Source organism: Chaetodon auriga, chromosome 13, assembly GCF_051107435.1.
Source record: "Chaetodon auriga isolate fChaAug3 chromosome 13, fChaAug3.hap1, whole genome shotgun sequence".
Classification (NCBI taxonomy): Eukaryota; Metazoa; Chordata; class Actinopteri; order Chaetodontiformes; family Chaetodontidae; genus Chaetodon; species Chaetodon auriga.
The window spans coordinates 22,178,139-22,201,975 of NC_135086.1; the positions used below are offsets into that span (position 1 = coordinate 22,178,139).

Below are 23,837 nucleotides of genomic sequence, written 5' to 3' on the forward strand. Positions count from 1 at the left end.
TCAAATTGAATTTATACTGAAATACAATTATTTCTACTAATTCAAATAACAAGGCCATTTTGGGAAATTCTCATTAGCTTTCTTGCTGAGGTTTAAATGAAAATTATGCTACTATCAAACGCTAGAAACATGGGGAAACAACCCCATATGTGATGTCAGCACAGCATTTCTTACTCTGTCACTTGACCAAAAAGTGTTCCATACACAAACCTTCAGCAGGAAAACCACAAAACCATTATTCAACAGCTGTCCATGTGATCCCTTAGATGTCTTCTATCTGCTCTTAAAGAAGTGTTTGTCCAGGGTGTCACCAAAGTTGAATTCATTATTTAACAACATGGCCAGCATGACATTTAAAGTTTTGGTTGACAGTGCCATCTTGAAAACGATTAGATGCTTTGGCACAAAATTTTGTTCGGACATTAACGTCTCACAGGATGAACTTTGGTGTTCTCCTCACTTTTCATATCTCACACCTGGTTTGAATGTTGGGATGCTTCACACTTGTACATTCCGCCAATCAAATTCACTAAAAAGAGAGACATCAACTTACCGACCAGTGAGGTATAATAATATCAACAGTTTACTGACAGTGTAAAGATGAGGTTTTGACAGGTTTGATAGGAGGCCGAACAGCACGGCAGTGGAGAGAAAAGGGAGCTCATCTTTGAAGCAGCATCTCTTTGAGCCCTAAACTGTGCGCCTGCTGCAGGGCTGCTGTGTGGACAGGAGGCGAAAGACAACAGAGGTTTCCTGCAGAATGATTTTAATATGACGATAAACACAAGAGGAGACATTAAGGCACTCGGGGAAACATTTTAAATTCTGTTTATGATTACACACACACACACACACACACACACACACGTAGACAATATCAACTCCCACCAACATACAAGTTAACATCAGTTGAAAAACTGAAGCAGCGTCAACAGAAATCTTCTTCAAACAGCTAAATCTTGTCAAAGCACATTTCCTGCACACACAATGTTTTCCAGGTATTTTTAGTGCTTTCTTTTCCAATGTTTGAAACAACTTGTGTGCAGCAAATCTAAAAACCTGTGATGAAAGCCTTTGGGTGTGCAAGCTACATCTTACTTGAAAGGCGTATACACACAGATGTATTAATGTAAGTGTCCGTCTTTCCTTGCGGTTAACACAGCTAGCGCTAAATGCTAAAATATGCAGTGACGTGTGGACTCAACATGATGTGTGTCTTCTAAATTAAACCAAAAACTGTTTCTGTTGTGTATTTATTCTGTATATGCCTGATTAAGGGAACCGTGTTCCTCATCTGCGTGAAGTCTGAAAAATCACATTGATAGACACAGTTCAAAGTGTGTTACAGAGGACAAAAAAAGAGTGCATATATGTAAAGATAAGTCTAAAAGATCATGCCCTCTAAAAGGCGAACAGGTATGATTTCTCTTCCTCTATCTTCTCTTCATGCTCCCTCAGTCACGTCGGCCTGCTCAGTGGACTAGTAAAGGGGCAGCGGTCCTCTGCAGGTTCAGACCACTGAGAGGTGAGTAGGGAGGGAGGACTTCGTATCCCAGAAGCTGACGGGTGGAGGATTCCCAGCTCAAACCAAACTCCAGCCGGCTGTAGACACATGGGTACTGCCGGTCGGCCCAGCAAACCCAGTCTACTGCTCTCTTCACCTCCTCCCACCGCTCAGGCCTGGAAGAACGAGGCAGGTGTTACTGTGAGAGCTAGCCACTCTGGGAACAGTGACAGCAGGCTTTACATTCTGAAACTTCCACAGCTGAGAGAAATAGCGTCAACCAGTCTGAAATCATAATGTTAATACTTGTATAGCTTGTTTCCTGATGCAGATTATTATATTATTCATTTATTATTATACACAAGAATTTGGACCTTGTGTTTTTAAATAACTTTTTATATTTTTCTAATTTAACATCGTGTGAGTATGGCTGAGTGTAAGTAAGGCTGAGAAAGATTTGCTTCATTAACATAGAGCATCATGCTTGTTGATTTAGGGTTAGGGTGATGCTTGTTTCACATCCCGTTTTTGAAGATGTATTGTGGTTGCAGCGTTTGCCAGAGCTGATGTGTTTTCACAAATGCCTAAATAGTGAATACACTATCTGCGGGCTGTTTTGTCTGGCTTTGGACAGACCTGGGCTGAGAGGAGTCGTCCAGGCAGAAGAGGGTGCGGAGCAGTTTGCCTTCCTCCAGTTCCTCTACCCTCATCAGCTGCAGAACCAGAAGAGTTGCCAGCAGCTTCAGGATGTCGGCATGGGCTTTCACACCTACATGCACACACACACACATGCACATACAGGGGATCAAAGTTATTATGAGGACAACATGTACGGCTGTGTCAAACTGGACGGTCCGTCTAATAGTTGTGAAGATATTGGTAACAAACATGCGTCAACCTGCTGCTGGTATTGGAAAAGTCTGTGGATCATCAAAGTCACCTGGATTCATCCTTTGGGGACCATGAATGTGAAATCCATATACAGTACTGTAGTTGACAGATTCAGAGCCATACTGCAGCTGTGGCTAAAACATTTTTTGGACACTTGGAGCACTAACTGATGATGGCTCTAGCAGCCTCTTACTTTGAATGATGATTTTACATTTGTTTTTAGAGAGAGAGAGAAAAAAAACAGCCTTGTTGTAGCTATCAATGGCAAGGTGTTGACAGTTTAGACAGGGAAAGAGCTTTCATCATTTTCTCAACCTTTAGAGCTGCACTGTCATCTTTCAGCTCACCTTCACGATCTAAAAACATGAAAATCTTCATAAATAGAGATAACAAATTTTCACCTGAAGGTTCAATATGATGTAGTCGAATCTCCCCAACAGTATAACAGTAACAGTATTCAGGCCGAGCTGGTCTTCGGCAATGTAGCCATTTAAATACTGTTGTCATGATTACAGAATGTAATAGAGAACGTATAATATTTGTATTTCTGACATTTAACTTGGAATAATTTCACAGGATGGTACATTTACTTAAAACAATGATATGAATGTTTCTGTCTCCACTGTATAATCCCAAATTTATAGACCAGAAATATGCTAGAATTGGTCCAAAATGATCTGAAATAACAAAGCCATGAAGCTATTTTCCCTCTAACGGGTTGAAACAGGTTCTGAGCGTTTTCACCTAGAGAATGGATGCCCTTGTTTTTCAGGAACACATTGGCAAAGAGATCCACATCAATATTTATGAAGTCTCCAAGCTCTGTGGTTAACTCCCAGAAGCCCTCCTGCAACACACAGACACATTTTTCAATTTTTCCATTTCCTATGCAAAGCAGTCAGGACTTATGCGACCTCAGCATTGATGTCCCGCTTCCCCAAGGAATGCCAGTATGAGCAAGCGTGGTTATAGTCAAGGACGGCTAAACGATTCTTTCTCAGCAAAGTCAAGAATCAATGCTGTCTCCAAAATGAATGCGATGTCATGAAAATGCATACAAATAAACTTCCAACCTATGTCAGAACTTTACAGAGAGACTAACACTGACACAAAGCACCTGCTCACAGACGCACGCTGAACTGAAACTCTTCACTCACTCACAACACTGCGTGCTAAGAAAAGGTTCCAGCATTTTAACAAAGTGCAACATGTCTTTGTCACAGCTGCTGGTCCAAGAGAACAATAGGGACAACATGCTGGCAGGAAAAGCAAAGGCTTAATGTGGGCACACGAGTAAGCTGCATACACAATATCAGGGCCCTGGATTTGCAACGCCTAGGAAATACCATATCTTACTGAATGCTGCATCTGGAAGATCTTTGTCCACCTGAGCTTCAGGACTTCAGGATCTGCTGATCTGAAACAACAAGATCCCAGCAGGCCACTCTCAGTCAACATGCGTACAGACAAAAACACACACTAACTTTCCCTTCCTTCCACATCCATTTATGCACGTGTACAAATAACTTTGAGTCCACTCATCAGTCAACATACAGGTGATTTAGTCTATTTTCATTTTGTCAACCAAAAGCTCTCCACCATGTAAAAGCATTTTGGCAACATCGATTGTCTTACAAGGATGATTATCAGGGTTTTTTTAACATGAAGAAAAATATGTAGGACTGTTTTGGGACTCACTTGACGGCTCGAGGAACCCTTAATGACTTCACAGATAATCGTGGAATTGATGCAATCTCCCTCTTCTTCTTCCCTGAAAAATGTTCACGTCTTGCTTGGAACTCAATCTCTTCCCAAAAACCACTACCAGGACTTGCAGAGTCACGTTCTATTTGAGAAGGGGCTTCTGTAACGATAGAGCCAATGATACCCCGAAATGACTGTGGCTGTTGCTGTAGAACTTTAAAACCGGCATCTTGTGCTGAGGGTGAAAGAGGGGATCCAGCTGTGTGACTGTAGCCAATTTGATATTTTGTGAGAGACCGCCCTGATCTTGAGGCACGAGACTTAGCAGCCATCTGAGGGATCCCTACAACATTCATGGCACTTCCAAACGTGAGATCGCTGTCTCTGAGGCGCATGGGACTTCCAAATGAACGGCTGCAAAATGCTGAACTTGTGTCTTCCTCTGCTGAGTAAAGGGCTAGAAGAGCTGTGGCATCATGGAGAGGCTGACCGGTACGTACATCAGCTCCACAAGGAGGAGGACCAACTGAGAGTGCTGGAAGATGAGTGACAGGCGGAGGAGGTGGAGGAACTGGAGAGGCAAGGGAAGAGAAGCCTAGAGGAAGAGGGGGAGGGGCAGGAAGAGATGAGCATGCTGAAAGATAAGCGAGAGGTGTAGGAGCGGGGGGCGGAAGAAATAGAGAGACAAGGGAAGAGCGGTGTGGAGGAGGGGGAGGAGGACCAAATGAGAGTGCTTGACTATGAATGAAAGGAGGGGGGGGAGGAGGAGGAACAAATGAACGTGCTGGACCAGGAGTGACAGGCGGAGGAGGTGGAGGTGGAGGTGGAGGTTGAGGAAATGGAGAGGCAAGGGGAGAGAGATATGGAGAAGAACCAAATGAGACTCCTTTACCACGAATGAAAGGAGGAGGAGGGGGAGGAGGAGAAACAGATGAGCCTGTTGGAAGATGAGTGACAGGCGGAGGAGATGCAGGTGGAGGAATTGCAAGTGAGCATTCTGAAAGATCAAGCAGAGGAGGAAAGGGAGCAGGAAGAACAGCAGCAGCATCCTTGAGGTTCATATTGGTGTCGTCGAAGAGACCAAATTCTTCAGATGAGGAAGAGGCGCTCTGCAAAAGGAGACAAATACAGAAAACAGACACCAAGGAGTCAGAAACTGTTTTTGAACTGCTAAACTACAAGCCTCATGTTTTTAAAACACTGCCACAAGTTCAATGTTGTTCACACACAAAAATCCGTTTTTAGATCAATTCTGTCCAGTGAATGAGTTCAGTGAGTTCTGAGGAGGATCACAGCGCCGGCCTGTGTCTGCTGTCATATTCAAATCTTTGTGAAGAACATCAAGGAAGAACAAAGCTTGTCTCATGAGTGAATCTGTGCATCAGCACGAACTTACCACAGCAAATGAAGGGAACAGTGTGCATTGCTCTGTATTGATACCACACAAGCGCTGCTAATTTAAGATACGTTGAGCTATTGCGTGTAATAGCATCTTTATCTAAAAATACATTGTTAGCCCTCCAACTCAGCAAAGGTTCAGCGTCAGTTTGTGTTTGAAGGGACTAACCGTGGGTGAATAATGTGGAGAGACTGATCTCTCTTCCAGACACAGACCTCCTTCCTCTTCTTCCAAAAAATCTGCCTCCACTTCCTCAGAAGAATCCTCCGATTCCTTACAAACACCACATCAGAGAGACAAATGCAACAAACAGAAGTGGCAATTAGTAAATCACAACAAACGAATTTGCTCTTTCCTTCCCCCTGATCCCACTACAAACAGCATTTACCGAGACAGAGTAAAGGCCACATTTTCTCCACCCATCATCTTCATCACGTTGTGGAGAAATCCAGCTGATGTAGGGGAGGAAGTCCACATCTTCCTCTGCGATTAACTTGGGGATGTCCGTGATGCCCTCTGATTGTTCTGAATCCTGAAACAAAGTAGATGACTTCTCTTTGGTTTGGCTGGGAGACACAAAATTTGATGTTACAAAATCTTCACATCCAGTAAGGTCAGTGGGTGAGCAGCTACCAGAATGGAATACAGATAATATAAATGTGAAAAAGGCTGAGAATTGCACAAACCCTTTCCTCGATGGCCACAAAGCTGGTGAACTGAGACAGGATGGAGAATTCTTTGCTTAGCTCGATTATGAAGCGCTTCAACTCCACTTTCTTCCCCTGGAGAAAGCAGAAAGCCAAGTTCAAGTTAAACATGTGGAGCTCAGGCTGGACATCTAAACTCAGTGACACACATAACACACACCTCATGTTCAGCTTCATCGGCGTCCAGGCTCCCGTCTTCATAATCCCTGATGAGGGCTCTTGCTGTGAGTTTGTGAAGAAACTGAACACACGCATCAAAACGCATCATAATCATCGCCTCATCATCCTCATGATCGTGACAGTCACAATTTACCTACATCAGGATCTGCAGGGCAAGTGAGTTGTGATGTGTGTGTGTCGTGTGAGACAGTGATACAGTTACAGTATTATGTTTTTTCAGTTAAGAGATCCATCCGCTGGAATTAAACGTATACAGCAGGTACTCTCGAGATTGTTGGGTGTGAATGCATTGTATGAGCTCTTACTGTGCCCTTGGTCTTCTGCAGCTCACTGGTTGACACCATGGTCTGGAGCTCCTGACCGCTCAGATTTCCAAGGAGGGTGGCCTGTGGTGTCATTTGAGTCATTTATCAAAGAAAAATGCCAAATATTTGCTGGATTATTGCTTCTTAAATATGAGGCTTTGCTGTTTTACTGGGTTTTATATAATAGTATATGAAATATTATTATCTCTTTGACTACTGGTCAAAGAAAACTAGCAATCTGAAGATGTCACCTCGAGCTCTTGGAGATTGTGATTGTGCCATTTTTAACTAGTTTCTAATATTTTATAGACTAAACATCGGAAAAAAAAAAAAAAGACAGATAAATCAATTAAAAAATAATCATTAGTTACAGTCCCAACTGAGATTCAGAATAATGCACACACTTAAAAAAACATAAAAATATACATATACATAACGTACCTGAGTGCAGTGTGGCACAAAGCCGTAAACCAGGGTGTGGCAGTCATTAAACAAAGCATGGATCTGCTTGGGGGCTTGCACAGGAGAGGGGTCTGTCGGATTGAACTGCTGCCACTTTACTGACACTGAACTGCAGCCAGGAGAGGCCATACGCTTCACCTGACACGCCACCTGCAGCCAAACCAGACAGAACAAAGGGTGAACACATGAATCAAGCTTAGGTTTTTCTATGTGAGTGTGTGACTGTGTCACATTTTAGGACATTTGAAATGCATTAGGATCAGAAAGACCTTTGGAAATCAGGTCTAGTCTTGCTGGATGAACTCAACCAGTATATCTCTCAGGGTGAATCTGCATGTGTCCACTATGACATGAATGATGACAATGACAGCACTTTGTCAGAAGGTAGAGCAACAATGCCTTACGTAAGGCCTGTGATGGAAATGCAGTTATAGCTCAACTTTGGAGGAATTTCGGAAATAATGGAAAGCTAAAACAGAAAAGTGCAAATGGTGACCATTTTTTATTCCTGTCACACAATAATCAACAGCAGAACGATAAAACCTGATTATACTGCACAACTATCTGCGACTGATCAAAGGCAGTCAGTCTCACCTTCTCGGCCCAATTGTGTTTGGCTTTGGTGTCAAAGAATTCAAAGGCTCCACCCCCTGCCTGGGCCAGGGCTCTCAGCATGTGCCGATTGGCTGTTGGGCTAAAAGACAATAACCAAAAATAACTACTGTAGCCAAAACTGTATATGATATGTGTTCACGTAAATCTGTCAGAGAGTTTAAACCCGTCTGTCTGACTGCTGACGGTGACTGTCACAGTACTGATCAACATGAACAATAAGCTAACAGGACGTCTTAGTGATCTGGGGCTATGGGCTGATATGGGCTTCAAAGCCATCTCATGGAGTGTAACTGACATTATCAAAAGTCAGTATCCTCACACCCCGGTGACCTGTGACCTGACCCATTCAGACCTGAGGCCGCAGGTGAAGAGGCGACTGTGCTGAGCGTTGTCTCTGAGCAGCTGCAAGGTGAGCTCTGCATTCTGGATGTGGCCGTCCGACAGCAGCAGCACGTTCCTGACGCTGCGAGATGGAGGCAGCAGGCTGAGAGCTCGCAGGGGCCGCCACAGCTCAGTACTGCCCCCTACTGGAGAGAAGCGCTGATAGGAGGGAGAGGAGCAGAGTTCTCGTCAGATTGTTTAAACTGAAATCACGAGCTGCCAAGAAGGAAAAATGGTTCATGTCTGAATTGTAACTCTGAATCTGAGGTATTGAAAATGTCTGACACAGATGCCATCTGACCCTTGGTAAAAAGACTGTTGGCAGAATGGCCACAAATGCACCCATGTTGGCAGTTATATTGAACTAATATCCAACGTTAACACCAATACAGTCGATTCAGCTAATTTCACAAGAGCTGTACACTGTTGATTTATATCTACTTTCACTTAGTAACAAACTGCTACAACTACACAACCCGGCAAAAGTAGTGAAGTTATTTCTCTGCACTGGGGCTGACATCACTGTGGACTACTGTGTCAACACCCAGTCAAGGGCTGTTTTTCTTGTTCTTCCCATCCTGCTGAAATTGCATGAATGCAGCAATAGATAAATGAATCTGCACAGGCTGAATGTGGACACAAAACAAACACACAAGATTTTTTTATATTAGCCTGTATTTCTTTTGCTATTACTGTATTATAACACTATTTCTAAAAAAAAAAAAAAAAAAAAGTAGAAATGAACTAAAACCCTTCCAGTACGTACTGTGAATTCAGAGCTACAATAAATCTGTGTGTTGTACAATCTCAATTCCAAAAACACTGGGATGCTATGTAAAGCAGAAATAAAACAGAATGTGATAAGTTGCTTGAAAACAGCACAAAGACAGTATATTTCATGTTTGAGCTCATCAGCTTCAGTGATTTTTGTAAATATCTGCTTATTCTGAATTTGATGCAGCAACACGTTTCAAACAAGTTGGGACAGGAGTAACTAAAGACTGGGAAAGATGTGGAACCCTCCAAAAACACCTGTTTGGAACATTGCACAGGTAAACAGGTTCATTGGTAACAGGTGATAGAATCATGATTGGGTATGGAAGAAGCATCCTGGAAAGACTCAGTCAAACACAAGCAAGGATGGAGAGAGGTTCACCACTTTGTGAACACATGATTGGATAAAGGATATTACTGCATGGACTCAGGAACACTTTGTTAACCTGTTGTCGGTAGACAGCTTGTTTGCAAATGACGTTTGTTACCACACGATGATGAAATGTACTGACAACTGGATAGTACAGCAAATTAACCAAAGTCTGATACAAGACGTTATCTAGCTGTTTAACATATGCTCAGCAGCAATACCATTCAACAATCCTTAGAGCAACGGCTTCCAGGCTGAACCACGGTATGAGAGAATGTGCCAGTCATAACTCACCCTGATGAAGCTCTCAGCTGCCTGACACACTTCAACAAGCGGCTGTGCTGTCAGGAAAGCTTCTGAGTGATCTGACAGACAAAAACACAGCAACAGTCAGGAAAACGAACTGGCTACGGGAGTCATTAGTTACTCTCACTAAATATTTGGGAAGATGACGATATTTTGGGAAGATGACGATGACTGAGCAGGCTCAAACTCAGGAACCTTTCATAAAAAGACATGACATGGCAAAAAGTCTCCAGATATAGTACTGTTGTACTGGTGGGAATAGGGAATAATCTTCACATCTCATGTTGTATATGACACTCAGATAACGTGAGATGAAGTGCTGAAAACGCTCTTGGATGATTGTAAAGGTGTGCACCAGATCTCCATCGTGCTCAGAGCATTTTCTTCAGGTTTTTAATTATTTTATGCAGTCAGAAGAATTCCTTCCACTATCTGTCATCTTCAGTTTTATCTTCCATTTCAAAACATGAAGTTTAACTTTGGCTCACCTTTCCAGCTCATCTGTTTTTAGATTTTATAACTACATGCACAAAAAAAAGAGGACAAAACTGACCTGTGCCAAACAAAATGACATTGAGTCTGAGGTTGCGGTCGAGGGATCTGAGGACCTGAAGGGCGATTCTCTGGGCCATCTGGAGAGGCTCTCCCTTCATGGACTCAGATGTGTCCAGCAACAGAATGACTTCATCGGACGCTGACCCGGAGCTGACGTCAAAGTCTGGATAGAAGACCAACATGCAGGCCTGAAGGAGAGAGCGAGACGGTTAAAGAAACGAAACACAGAGTGAGAGACAGACAGGAGGCAGGCAGACGGACCTGGCTGTCTTTGTCAGGGTGTTTCTCCACCCACATCCTGGGCTGGTGGAGCTCAGACAGAGTGACCGACAGCTGGAAACCTTCTGGACCCATGACCTGCCCTGGCAGCACGCTCACCACCGCCTTACAGTCTGTTTTCTACACAATCACACACAGAGAAGAAAACAGAGTAAAAAAGAGGAAATGGACTGGGTTCATGAGTAATAAGTGCCATTTTTTACAGATTAAACTATCAAACACAGTTTTGATGACATCAAACATAATGATAAATGTGCATCATGAGATCACATAACCCTAAATACAAATTATTTAAAAATGTCCGACACAGTAAAACACAGAAAAGCAGGCAAATTCTATTGAAGCTGAACAAGCAGCTCTTTAATGTTTTGACATGAAAAACATTTCACTGCGAGATTATATTGAACATTCATGCATTCAGAATATTCTACATCAACATTTCTGCTCGATTTCAAAGCCTATTGAGCTGAAGGAACCCGTGAGGCGGAGGACATGACTGATAACCATGTTTCTGCATCATTAGAACGTGACTAATGTGACCGTAAAAACACCCAAATTACCTTCATCTTGATTTCGTGAGTGATGCACAGCAGGCTGCTGATCTCATGAGGCATCTCAATTGACATGTCCAGGGTGAACTCTCTGAGGGAAAGCAATAACACACTTAGACAGCGTCCAGCAGCACACATCTGAGTGTGCTTCAGAAAAGACAAACTAGCGAAGGGCACACATAAATGTTTCGCTCGATAAATGAGAGATGATTCGCTGATTGACAACATTGTGGTCGATCAACTGTTCATTCAGCTCCACAGCTTCTCCGCACTACATCACTGAACATTCAGCACTAAAGTTGGAGCCAGATTTCAGGAAAGAGCCAAAACACGTAATATAGCTGACCTTGTGCTCGACTCCTCATCAGTCACACACACCTTCTTCACGCTGACCTGTTGAGCGATGAGAAACACACACAGAACCTCAGCAGTCACTTCACTCTCAGAGCAGAACCTGTCACATACTATGAGATCCAGTATGCTTGTCTTTCCTCTGAACTCCATGCAAAATAAACACATCAACCAAAACAGCCACACTTGGCCTCAGTTTTTAATTTCTCCTGTGATGCATGGTTCATGCATGAGATTGCTTTATGAAGGCAAACAAGTAAAACTGAATACCAAACACTGCACTGCTATGTTTGATGTGTGTTGCTATCTCAAACATTTTATTGCTTTGTAACTAAGAGTAGAACAGCAGACTGTGTCCTCGGATTGTTTTCTCCTTGAGGGACTTTTTTTTTTGCCAGTTTCCACACTGGTGACAGCCTGCAGAATAAGAAGCAACACTTTGAAGTGGTTTCTTTTTTTTTTTTAGTTTTTGTCAGGCCTCCTTACTTGTGTTGTCTGGTTGAGTGCTGCACTCTCCTGCCAGGGAGCCACACTCCCAGGCAGGGAGAAGAGAATACTCCCATCCCTGATGATCAGCTCAGACACAAAGGTAACTTTAATGAGGACGGTCGCACTGGGAGGCAGATTGCCCACGCTGATGGTGAACACATCCTGCAGTGAGCACAGAAATCACATCACAAACCACTGTCCAAATAAAGTTGCAGAGCAGGAAGAGCTATTTCGGATGCCACTGGTTCTGGAAGTAAAAGTCCAATTCATTTTCCCATAGACAACGCGATGTGACGCACAACTGGAGCTCTTCTATGACTTGGAGTGGAAGCTAAAGCCTATGATGTTGAGAAAACTGATTTTATAATCTGCACCTTAAATCAGTTCAGCTGTAATTGTGGGGCCAACTTCAATCGGATTCAACAATGTTTTGTTCACAACTGCAACAAGGGTTTTAAATTGGCTGCTGCTGATTCGCACCTCTGACTGGATTCTTCTCCATGGTTAAACCTATATGTTACATTATCCAGGAGAGTCCTGTGTCTATGTCACTCAACACTGAGGATACTATTGAAAGAAGAAATTGAAATGGGAATACAGAACATTTCCGGAACCAGCGGTTCCCGCTTCACAACTCTACACTTCTTGCATTGATTTAAAGATCGGATGACATTAATGCGATGTTGTGAAAAGAGGATATAAAATATTTTGGTAGAAAATGGATCAGAGTAATATTTCAGAATTAGACATTGCTATACTTAGAGTTTGACTCGGCTCGATAAGTGTTTGGGTTGAGTGCAGAGGGTGGACATACGGGAGCATCTTGGTCCATGAGGTAGGCTCCATGGCCTTTCTCAACAGCCTGCTTGTATTCCTTGCGAGCCGCCTCTTTCTCCTTCACCTGAGACCCAGACAGACACAAAAATAGAAGGTTTAACAAATAATCCATGATGTTAGTTACTGGTGGGTGAGGCTTGCTGCCTGGGATAATGCAATCACCACTTAACAATGAATCTAATCACTGAGCTTGCCCACATGTGCTCACAGCGTGGACCAGAAACAAAGACCCTTACTGTGTCCCTGCTGTGCTGCACATCTGATGTGACATAATGGAAAACTTGTTAATCTGGTTAATACCAATTTGAAATTTTCCATTTTCTCTATTATTTGCAGACAGGACATTTATAATATAACCCCAGCTAACCACTGAGAGTAGAGATGAATAATTAAGAAACAGGATAATACAGACATGTGGAGGTGAAAGGAAGACATCTGTGATGAGAAAAGTTGAGTTTGGTTACCTGTCCCACCACATGTTTCCCATTGATGAAAGCCTCAAATCCACACACTGCTGCAGAATCAGCCAGTGGGAAGACATACTTTGCCTCAATGGGCGCAGAGCTCAGGTTGGTGTATTTTTGGAAAATGATGACCTGAAAGAGGAACAGAGGAGAGGACAGATAAGATGCATATGATGTCAGCGCTTTAATGAGGGTATGAGCGAGTAAACTCAGCAGCCCGTTAAAGATTAACATCCAGTTGTCTGATGCATTTCAAGAGGTTGAAATCAAATCAGATCACAGAGCTGTAATCACAGACAAAAAAAAAAAGAAAAAACTGAATGAGCTGATTCTTTCACCTGAGAGAGCAAATCAACGAGTTTGCACTTCACATGGATGGCCTGCAGGGGGAGCTGCTGACCAGAGCTGTCCAGCAGTCCAGCCGTCACACCCTCCAGAGGGTTTTTAATGCTTTCAACCCCGATGTCCTCTGAAATGAGCTCTACACACGCACAAGCACAGACACACACAAGCACACACAGACACACAACCATAAAATGCTTGTTTGCTTGTGCTGCAATTACAATACTGAAGGCTATGACTTGAACAAGTCACAAATCAGTTCTACAATATGTACGGCTGAGTATTTCATGAAATGAGAGTGAAGTCTGTACTACTGAAGTAATTCTCACTAATAAAACACAACACCTGGAAAAAAAAAAAAAAAAAAAAACAAGGTCAAATGTGACACTCAAACACGACCTTACACACAGTAAATTCTATTCCACTGCTCCTTTGTATCTCAGCACACTTCACCGTGACTATGGTCTATTAACTTAAGTGTATTTGTATTCTTTATTTTTCATGCTTCATACTATAGCAGATCCTATGTGAGTCCAATCCAAGTATGAGTAGTATTATATACATACATAAAGCACAAGGCTTTCTCTTTTCTAGCCTTGGCATAACCTGGTCTCTATGGCAACATTAGCTTACCCTATCAGTGCTTTGATGGGGATTTTGCTGACAAGCTTCATCAGATGTGTTTTTCCAACAGATACGCTCTCATTTTAATCTATGCAGCTGTCTGCATCAGCTCCCTGCAGGCTTACGTCTCAGCAGTGTTAACAGCGACCTGAAACGTTTATTTACGCTCCCAGTCCATTCATTCTGACAATATGTGCGTAAACACAAGGTTTACGCACAATAAAAAGGCACTGAATAAATGTATTTATCTACATTTTGCAACCAAGGGAGAGCAGAGTGTGCTGCTCTCTGGACAGAGACAGCCACACACGCACACACACATACATACATTACTTTTATACCACATTACCCCCCCAATGATAGTTGACTACAAAACATTACATTTCATGTAATTAAACTGCAAATATTTTGCAGGTGTTTAGCGCTAACCTTGGTCAGAAGAGGGCACAGCCAGCTCAGCTGAGGTGTTGACGGCAGGACTGAACTCCCTCATTTGGTCTCCCTCAATGCCAAACTGAACCACGTACTTGAGTTTCACCTGGTCGGGACTGTACACCACATACTCATCATCCTGGAGCACAAGTATAATGAAGTACGTTAGCGTGCACGCTGCCACTTGAGCAGTCAGTCAAGTATCATCACTAAGTCTGACAGCATATTAAAGTGCAACTATGTATTTTTGGGATACCTCTTGCTGTGCTCAGAGGAAACAGTTACACACAAAAGACTTTTCACAGACATGAGTAACTTAGACAGAACACCTCCACTGTTCACTCAGCTTATAAAATTTGTTTTGCTGAACTGCAGAACAGTCTTTAAGATCATGAAAGAAGTATATTAGGATTAGTATATTATGAAAATCAGATAAGGGAGAGTTCATTTAGAGGTATGTGCAATCAGGCTCACAGGCAAACAGTCCTACCTCAAACTCAGAGGAAGTGTAGGAGGTGTGGCGGACTCCATGAATGCTGTGGTGTCCCTTAGGAGCCCGGCTCAGTGTGGGGTCTCTCTTGAGGACGTCCCTGCACTGTCCCAGCGCCACGTCACACACCAGCAGCAGCCGGGAGCCGTCTGTCACACTGGGCCTGGAGTATTTCAAACTGGTGCTGTGGACAGCATGGAGGATGAAGGACAAGCTCACTAAAGTGACATCTGGGTTCCCAAATGATGAAATGACCACAGGCTACAGCAGCATCATCGTTCTTAAAATTGATTTCCTTTTAATTAATTTTACGTTGTCTTTTATACTTATGTAATTCAACTTAAGGACAAGTTACCTCACATGTCTCATCTTAGTGGAAGAATTTTTGCATGAAAGATAGTATTATATGTCAAAGGACACCTTCTCAATTTCACATTTTTTACTAACCCAACAGCATCACTAAAGTAGATTCCACTGCCCAGATGGCCGAAGTCTGTTCTCTCTATCCCATGATGCTCCACTGCAACACGGGGCAGCAGTAGACCACTAAAGAGAAAGTGAAAACTGAGTTTGAGATAAAAGACCATGACAGATTTCTTAACTACATTCAGCATCATTAGTGTCAAATGGCATAAGAGGGTTCCTGCTTGAATATTTGAATTTGTTGGCTGATGATGACAAAACTGCACTTATTCACAACTGAGAAGCCAAAGACCCGGTCAGTCTATAAAAAGGCTTTAAATGAATGAAATCAAGAGAACATACAACGTGCCTCTGGCGGTGCGTTCCCTTACTGCACACAGTCTGGCTTACCGAGACAGGATTCCCACATAGTTGCTGGGGCTGGAGGAATGGAGGAGGGTCTTAATGTTCCCAAGGTCGCTCTTAAAGTTTTGAAGCTCCACGACCCTGTTGACACGCAGGACCTGCTGGACCTGCACCTTGCTGCACAGCACGGAAGCATGGGCAGAAAGGTTAAAATACACGAAAACACAATGTCACTTTGCTTCAGAGTTCTTTCTCTCTACTCCACAGATGTCAAGCTGAATGCTCTTTAACGCTGATTTACTATTTTCAGCTGTTATATATCAATGTCTGTCTATCGTCTGTGTCGTTTTTGATAATAAAAAACAGGTTTTATGAGTAGACATGTGTGTTATGGGGTTTAGAAACACTGCAAATGGCTTTCCTCCAGGCGTTTCAGAGGCGGTACACTACCTGTCCTGCAGCAGTGCAGTCACAACCTGAAACTCGGAGCTGCTGGGAGGAACAGTGTCAATGCTGCACCTCAGAGCGCGGTACTTCCCCACACAGGAAGGCACGGGGCTTCTCAGAGTCATCTCGCTCACGTTCAGAATGTCTCTAATTAACTTGACAACAAGACATGATGGTGTTCATGTTAGCCTGGATATCCACAGGGGACAGCGGTGACTTGGATTTATGGATGTGAGGTAATGCATGTATTTCAAAATGTATGAGGGGCCTCACAGATTTTTACATTGATCTAACACTTCGTGGTCAAACAGTAGAAATGTCTTACCATGCTACACACTAGAATTGTTCAAAACAAAATAAGACAACTTAGGTCATATTATTTGTGATAGCAGTGAAACCTGTTTCACTGCCATTCGCAGCTTAATTTAGTCACATTTCCAGCGTGTGTAGCATGAACCAACACAGCTAGCATGTGTGTACATGAAAGACCTTATAAAACGCAAGTGTTTGGTTCTTTATGTCTGCATATGTGTGTGCTTGTATCCATTTGTTTGTGCATGCGTGTATGTTGTGTGTTACCTGACAGAGGTCCAGTTTCTGAGAGATGACTCTGGCGCTGGGAGTTAAATTGAACTCTCTGTGCGGCAGCAGAGTGTAAACTTCTAACAGGAGAGGCACCACCTCAGCATCTTTTTTCTCCTTCAGTTTCCTCTGAGCCTGAAGCAACAAGCCCTCCGCCCTGCTCACCTACGCACACACACACACGTAGAGTTTTGTGGACATGACATAGGCACAGAGAGAAAGTGTAATTCTAACAGATTCATGACTGTCTTTTCTGAAAGGTGAACGTAGTTTGGCAGCAGACTGAGATTTAACAGAACAATCCACAGAGAAAACCTTACATCATTGATGCTGAGCTTGCTGACTGAAACACTGAGGATTCTGCGAAGGCAGCCCAGGGCCTCGGTCCACAGCAGCTCCACAAATACGCCCACTTCCTGTGACAAGCGTCCTGTGTTCAGCTTCTCCTCCAGCAGCAGCTGCCAGTCAAACAAGTCCCATGTTGATCAACTGATCAGCTCATTAGATTCAGCTACACAAATGCACAGCAGCAGGGACTCCTACAGCTTCAGGTACCACAATAACATGAAGTCTAGCTCAAAATCTTATTTTATCTTATAAACCTTATTCAAAAAGTAGTGTGTTTAATGTGTTTTATTGTAAGACCCACATCTCAGAGACACTGACACTCTGGGGATCGGGGGATCTAGTATGAGACGCATTTTAGGTTAGCGTTATGTAGCACAACGTCAATATACCTAATCACAGTTATGTAAGCCTAAAGATGATGATGTAATGTATTATTATAATTTGTGATGTTATATTTATTGCTATGGTCTTGCGATCAAATAATGCATATTTTTTCATAAATTTTGTGAATTCACTGACGGGCATGAATGATTGTAAAATCAAAGTAAAAAACATGGTTGACAAGGAATTGCACTCTTAGAAGATTCGGCACACGCTGCTACTGTGTGTTCAAATGTGTTTAAAATGCAGCTACATGAACACTTAATGTGATGATAAAATGATGAAACTATGCTAAAAACTACAGAACGCACAATGCCTTACAGTGACTGCCTGCAGCTGTATTTTTCTTGCTTTGGATAAAACTGTCAGGAAAATGTGTAAGTTGTTTAAGAAATGTGTAGTGAGTGTGTGAGACCTGCTGGAGGGGGGCAGAGCCCAGGCCCTGGGTCTGCGGAGGGATGTTGCTCCTCAGCTGCAGACCAGTAGTCTGCAGAGTCTCTCTCAGGGCCTTGTACACCTGCAGGGCTTCCTCTGAGGTGGACAGAAACACCAGCATGTCCTTCACTGCTGCCCTCTGTGAGCACAAACGTAGATCTGTTTAACTGAATATGTCAACAGTAAATTGTTCCAACAAACACAGATAAACAACACAAACAACGAGGAAGAACAGGCAAGAAGTTAAAACTAACAGATATGACAGATATATACAGGGAGAGAACTGTTTGCAGTGGTGGCAGAGACGACTTTGTGTTTGTCGAGCCCACAAACATTATTATGTTGCCAAATGGCAAACGAGCAAATAAGATCAGCTGTGAGCTGACATGCAGTACAACAGTGACATACATAAGACTTCATACCGTGGATCCTACGTCATCCTTCCAGTACCTGACCACACGGTACTGCCAGCCTGTCTCCCCTTTGAAACTCTGCAGCTCCAGCACACACCAAGCACTGCTGTTTATCTACAGAGAAGTGTACATCGTTAATTACAGTAGTCGCAGTACTGGTGGAATATGAAATAAATAAACTGCAGCTGTACCTTTTCCATGACTGAATATTTGGCCACTTGAAAACTCTCCGGATATGTCGGAAGGTCAGAATCAGTTTCACTATAAATCCTGTGAAATTTAACAATTGACAAGGAAAAAGGGAACATCAGCGGCATTTTATCATCATCATTTCATCTGACATTATTTTTTTTCTGCATAAATGTTTATGAACTAAATGCTGACTGAGTTTTAAACTTTGCTGTGTTTTCCACCACCATGTGAAAAAGGTGTGCGAGCAGCGGCTATTCCGCCAGAGGTGTGTGGGGTGACCATCTTTGAATGGAGAACACTGAGATGTGGGGGAAGAAAATGATGAGATCTGAATGAAAATTACTGTTATGGTGGGCTGCACCCCCTGCCTGTGAGTGTGTGAAAGCTGCCGGTCTTTGACTGTAGGAGAGAGAGAGAAAAAACCTGGGCAGGAAGCGTTACTCTCCTCAAATGAGGACTTTACAGTTTGTGTGAAGTAAGGGCATAAAACACTATCACTCATGTGACATACAGGAAAAGGCTGCAAATGACTGACCAAGGCCTTCCTCTTTGATTCTTACTATGAAAACGCATCACGCCATATTTACAATGCTGAATGACTATGAACTTTTAACCTCCTGCTCAATTAGTTTTATTGTCATTGTCTCCTTCATCACGAATCTGCCAGTGTTAATATAACACACTGCAGTGCGTGTGCAGGCTAACATGAGCATGGCCGCTGTTCGCACCTGAACTGTCCCAGGATGCTTCCGCTCCTCTCGGGAGTCTTTGCACCCTGAGTCTGACTGACAGAGTCCATCGGCTTGGCTGGCACTCTGGACAGCTCAGGAACTGCTTTGCTCTCTTTGGACACTGCAAAGCACAGGGTGGAACACACACACATGAATGACACACTCAACCTCAACCTCACTCGTGCCTGTGCAAAGTGCATATAAGACTCTGGCCGAGAAGAGTCGGGAGTCACTGAAGTGGAGCTGGGTGGGGTCCAACGTGAATGACTGACGTTTTTTCACTTCATCATTACATTTTAAAGTTGATACACAAAACACAAATAATGTACATTTACAAAACTGAGGTTAGAGCCGCTGTGGCCTTCACCTTCATGAACCTTCTGTTTACTGCTGCAGCAACAATACATATTGTCCAACAGGAAGCAATAAAACTGCATCTGATTTCAAAGGGAGAATCTCCAACTCTGCTGCTGATTTATTGTTGTGCTGCTTCTGCAGAGCTTTCTCTGGTTATCCCTTGTCAATTCTATGCTGTGAAAGATATTCAGGCCTGGCTCCAGCAGGTCAAATACAGGGGTTAATCAAATTCTGATTTTCGTAGGCCTGGTCCTCCCACAGTTTCATTTTGGTGCCTCGGGGACGCAGCTTTTGTCAATTACTCCCCAAAGCTCTGGAACACACTACCTATCGTTGTCAGGGATGTCAGCTAAGAAAGCTAAACACTTAACTTCTCATTTTAGCCTTTAACTAGCTTTGACTTTAGTGAAAAAGGCCTGAAACTGACTTACGTACTGCTGCACTTCTTTTAAAATGTGTTAATTTATTTGTTGTTTTTTCCATTCTATGTACTCTCTTTTTAACTTTTTTCCCATTTATGTTATGCACAGCCTTCATTTTGGTCCTTTTTCTATCTTATCCACTAGGTTTTATGCTCCATCTTGTTTTCCATCAATTATCCTGTTTTTGTGTTCATGTTCTGTCTCTTCGATGTGAAGCACTCGATGCTTTGCCTTCTTGTTGGTTGATTTAATTTTCTATCTTATCCTCTTTTATCTGGTGTTATCCACTCTCTTTAATAAAGACTCTCTGTTTTTTTTTTTGTTTTTTTTGTTTTAACCCCCACAGCACCAAAGAAGGGTGTTTTTTCGGGGCAGTTTCAGAGTGACAATACCCACAATGAGGTTAAACTCGTGGGAAGACACTCTGCCGTAGGCTAAAAAAAGGCTTATTTTAGTTAATCAAGACTGGTGGTGAATCTGTGTCCGTTGGGAAATTGGGAGACTCTTTCATGCTTGTTTGCTTCAGAGGCGCCCACTGGTAGAGAGGGCACACAAGGCGAAATACTTCCAGAGCTCTCGCCTATTAAGTCTCAAATTGCTGACTGTTGATGTATTAAAGGAATAAGAGAGTTTGGAGACCTTTGATGTGTCTATTTTCATCCTTAGATGTATTTTATTTTTATTTTTGTCATCATTTGAGTCTTATACTCCATCTTACTTTACATTCATTTTCTTTCCCTGTTTTTCTGTGAAGCACTTGGTGCATGGGATTTCTGTTGTAAAGAACTTTGAGCTGCACTTCTTGTATGAAAGGCGCTACATAAATAAAGTTTATCATTATTATTATTGTTGGGGCAGCATTGGCAGAAGTGTGATGTCCCTCTGCCCTTTTTTGAATTTTGGTGAGTTTACTTTGTCGAGTTTGGCAGTCCTGTCAAAATACTCACCTATCAATCTATTGAAGTGAATTTTGAAGATTCTGTGAAACCTGAACCTGGACTTCTGAATCCTATGTACCACTGTGAACTGTGCTGACGAAGCTGTGATGATGACGAGTTGTGAATTGAGACAGAATTCCCTTCCAGCCTGAACTTATTCCCAGTAAAACTCTTCAACATCACGCAGCCTTCAAATACATCTTGCATACTATAGAGAGCATATGTAGTTTATGTACTGCTTTTTGACATCATGCTGACCTAATGAAGGTGACCTGATGTCATTATTTCTGCTGTTAACACATCATGAGTCATGTCCACATAAAATAAAAAAGAAGTGAGAACATGGCAACAGTGAGCAGTGTTTACTGCCTGTAAGGATAATACCTTGATGTGAGGGTGGAATCTGCTGCTGTGAGGAGCGAGGAAGAGGAGGTGAAAAAGCAGAGAGAGAGGAAATGTCCAGCTTGTATTCATCCACAGGCAGAAGAACTCCTGTCTCCAGACAGCTGTACACATAATCCACTCCGACCACAGGTGTTTGGTGTTTTTGGATGCTGCGCAGCCTGTTGGAGCTCAGGTTGGATACATCACTGGTCACTACCAGAGAGCACTGTGGGAAATGGAGGCAAAATCAAACAGCAAGTCATGATTTCCGTTGATGCAAATGAACATATCCAATGGGCCCTAGAGGCAGGGAAACCAGGATGTACAGTATAATCATGCAAGCTGCATTTCCATTAATCATACTGGACAAAGACATGTAGTTTATTATAGAAGATCAGTGTAAGACCACCCACAGTGGACAATGATCACGTTCTCTGACCTGCTTATTAACCACAAAGCAAATGCTGCCTCCATTCTTTGTCACAGCTGACTTCAGCTTCTTCTTCTCCTTGAAGAGCAAGTCTTTCAGCTCCAGAAGCACAGAGCAGTTGTCAAACACAGCCATACCTGAGGAGAGGACACACCCACAGAGGTTCCATTATGAATGGCACCAATGTGAGGGGTGGGGTAATGGGCTTTTCTGTACTGTCACGGTTGACATATCTCGTGAAGTCCACAGCACAATGTTACAAGGCGTAGAATGGCACATGCATTGGCGCACGCACGCGCAAAAACGCACGCGTTAAATGGATTGTTGGAAACTGAATGCGGAAGCAAATCCACAAAAACAAGGGGTGTGATAAAAGTAAAAAGCAGGCCACACTGAGACAGGATCTGAATGAAAGTTGAACTTATAATGTTACAATCAAATCGGGGCGTACTGGAAGCAGCATTAGTTGTTTTACACAACTGCCAAGCTGTGTTATGTTTTCAAATAGGTTAACAAACAAATAAATGAAAAAAATAAACTCGTTATCTAACGTGACGTCCTGTTAAATGAATAAATTGAGGTTTACTTTACTGTTAACGTCCAGGCGACGTGTCTGCGGTTGTTGTCAGAAAGCACAGGGTGACGTTTTATCTTTAAACCTCCAGCTCAGGTTTTGAACTGTGCAGTCCCGTCACTGCTGCGTATATCAGGATAGCATAAAGCTAGCAGCAGAACACTTTTGTCTTCCGGTGTATTTGTGCTTTCAAAATAAAGTCTGTGACGTTAAAATGAAATGACTGCATCGAAAGACGTTGTGTTTGTATGTCAAAGTGCAATGAAATGAAATCACTTTTAGCACAGGTTGATTTCATCATGTAAAAACAGTAACTAATGAGACTGATTTGTACTTAGTTATCCATCACTGCAGTGTTCCAGTGTTTACGTCGGCATGTAATAACCAGCATTAAGTTACATTTAAGCAGGATGCCCCAGAATGCAGTTTCTTTGTTACCTAAAGGAATATTTTGCACGTTTTGGGGAATAGCCCTAACTGCTATCTTGCAGGGAATACAATGTGATGATTGATAGTGTATATAGGGTAAATATGAGGGTTATCTTAGCTTGGCATAGCATAATGACTGGAAACAGGAGGAGACAGAGAGCCTGGCTCTGTCCAAAGGTAATCCAGGAGAAAATTACCCAAGTCTACAGATTAAATGTGCCTTTTGACACGTGTACCTCACCGTGACTTATAGTTATGGTTTTATGGCACATTACTGTTTCCTATTTCTAAAAATAGGATAGATAGTGATGTCACTAAACAAATCAGACTTGTTTTGATAATTGTTCCAACTGAGGACCCTTTTTTTTTGTCAGGCTTTTAGATTGAATTCACTGGAGTGGATGTAGTCTCACTCTAAGTTACTGTACCTTGACAAAGTTAGTCAGAGGGCGTCTTCCTGGTTCATAGCAAACAGAATTTCCAGTTATCCACATGGGTTTTTCTATTTACAGCACAGCCAGTGAGCCATGCTGCCACCGTCTGGATGAAGACATGCAGTATGGAAACCTGAATCATTTGGGCAAAGTTAACTGAATTTGCACCCCAGCCTTGTTCATCACACTGCCTCACACTGACACAGACACACAAATATATGTTTGCCCTGAATGATGAGCAGTTGCAGTAAGCCAGTTGTATGTGTGTGATCTGGTATGCTGTTTCTTGCTATCTTCATCAACAACCTCAGGCTTTAAGGCCACACAGGGACTTATATAGTAGACCCATACAGATGTGATATTTAGAGTGGATATGTACTTATAACATATTGTCCTTATTTTGAAAAAATCCTGGTTATACAATATGTTATGATAATACTGTCACAAATTCAATGCACTGGATACTTCATGAATACACTGCATTTTTACCTGAATGATCTGCCCTAGAGCAAACCAGACAGAATTTAAATGAATCAAAGATAAAAACAAATTTCCCATTT

General features: G+C 42.6%; 1 protein-coding gene across 1 annotated transcript; it reads right to left on the reverse strand.

The window, feature by feature from the left end:
• Window positions 1-752: 752 nt before the first annotated feature.
• parp4 (poly (ADP-ribose) polymerase family, member 4) lies at window positions 753-22,525 on the reverse strand. Its single transcript, XM_076747464.1, has 36 exons — window positions 22,427-22,525; window positions 21,850-21,977; window positions 21,411-21,636; window positions 19,307-19,430; window positions 18,578-18,656; window positions 18,396-18,500; window positions 17,954-18,112; window positions 17,130-17,267; window positions 16,807-16,974; window positions 16,231-16,382; window positions 15,826-15,957; window positions 15,460-15,558; window positions 15,013-15,196; window positions 14,520-14,661; window positions 13,463-13,605; window positions 13,125-13,256; window positions 12,638-12,724; window positions 11,821-11,985; window positions 11,330-11,376; window positions 10,993-11,074; window positions 10,415-10,552; window positions 10,152-10,341; window positions 9,587-9,657; window positions 8,120-8,307; window positions 7,747-7,846; window positions 7,132-7,302; window positions 6,691-6,771; window positions 6,366-6,446; window positions 6,185-6,280; window positions 5,887-6,030; window positions 5,667-5,771; window positions 4,094-5,208; window positions 3,752-3,812; window positions 3,140-3,242; window positions 2,141-2,273; window positions 753-1,680 (listed from the first exon to the last, which is right to left on the reverse strand). Exons 2-36 carry the CDS (start codon window positions 21,973-21,975, stop codon window positions 1,473-1,475), a joined length of 5,475 nt encoding a protein of 1,824 aa, XP_076603579.1. The 5' UTR covers window positions 21,976-21,977; window positions 22,427-22,525; the 3' UTR covers window positions 753-1,472.
• Window positions 22,526-23,837: the final 1,312 nt, after the last annotated feature.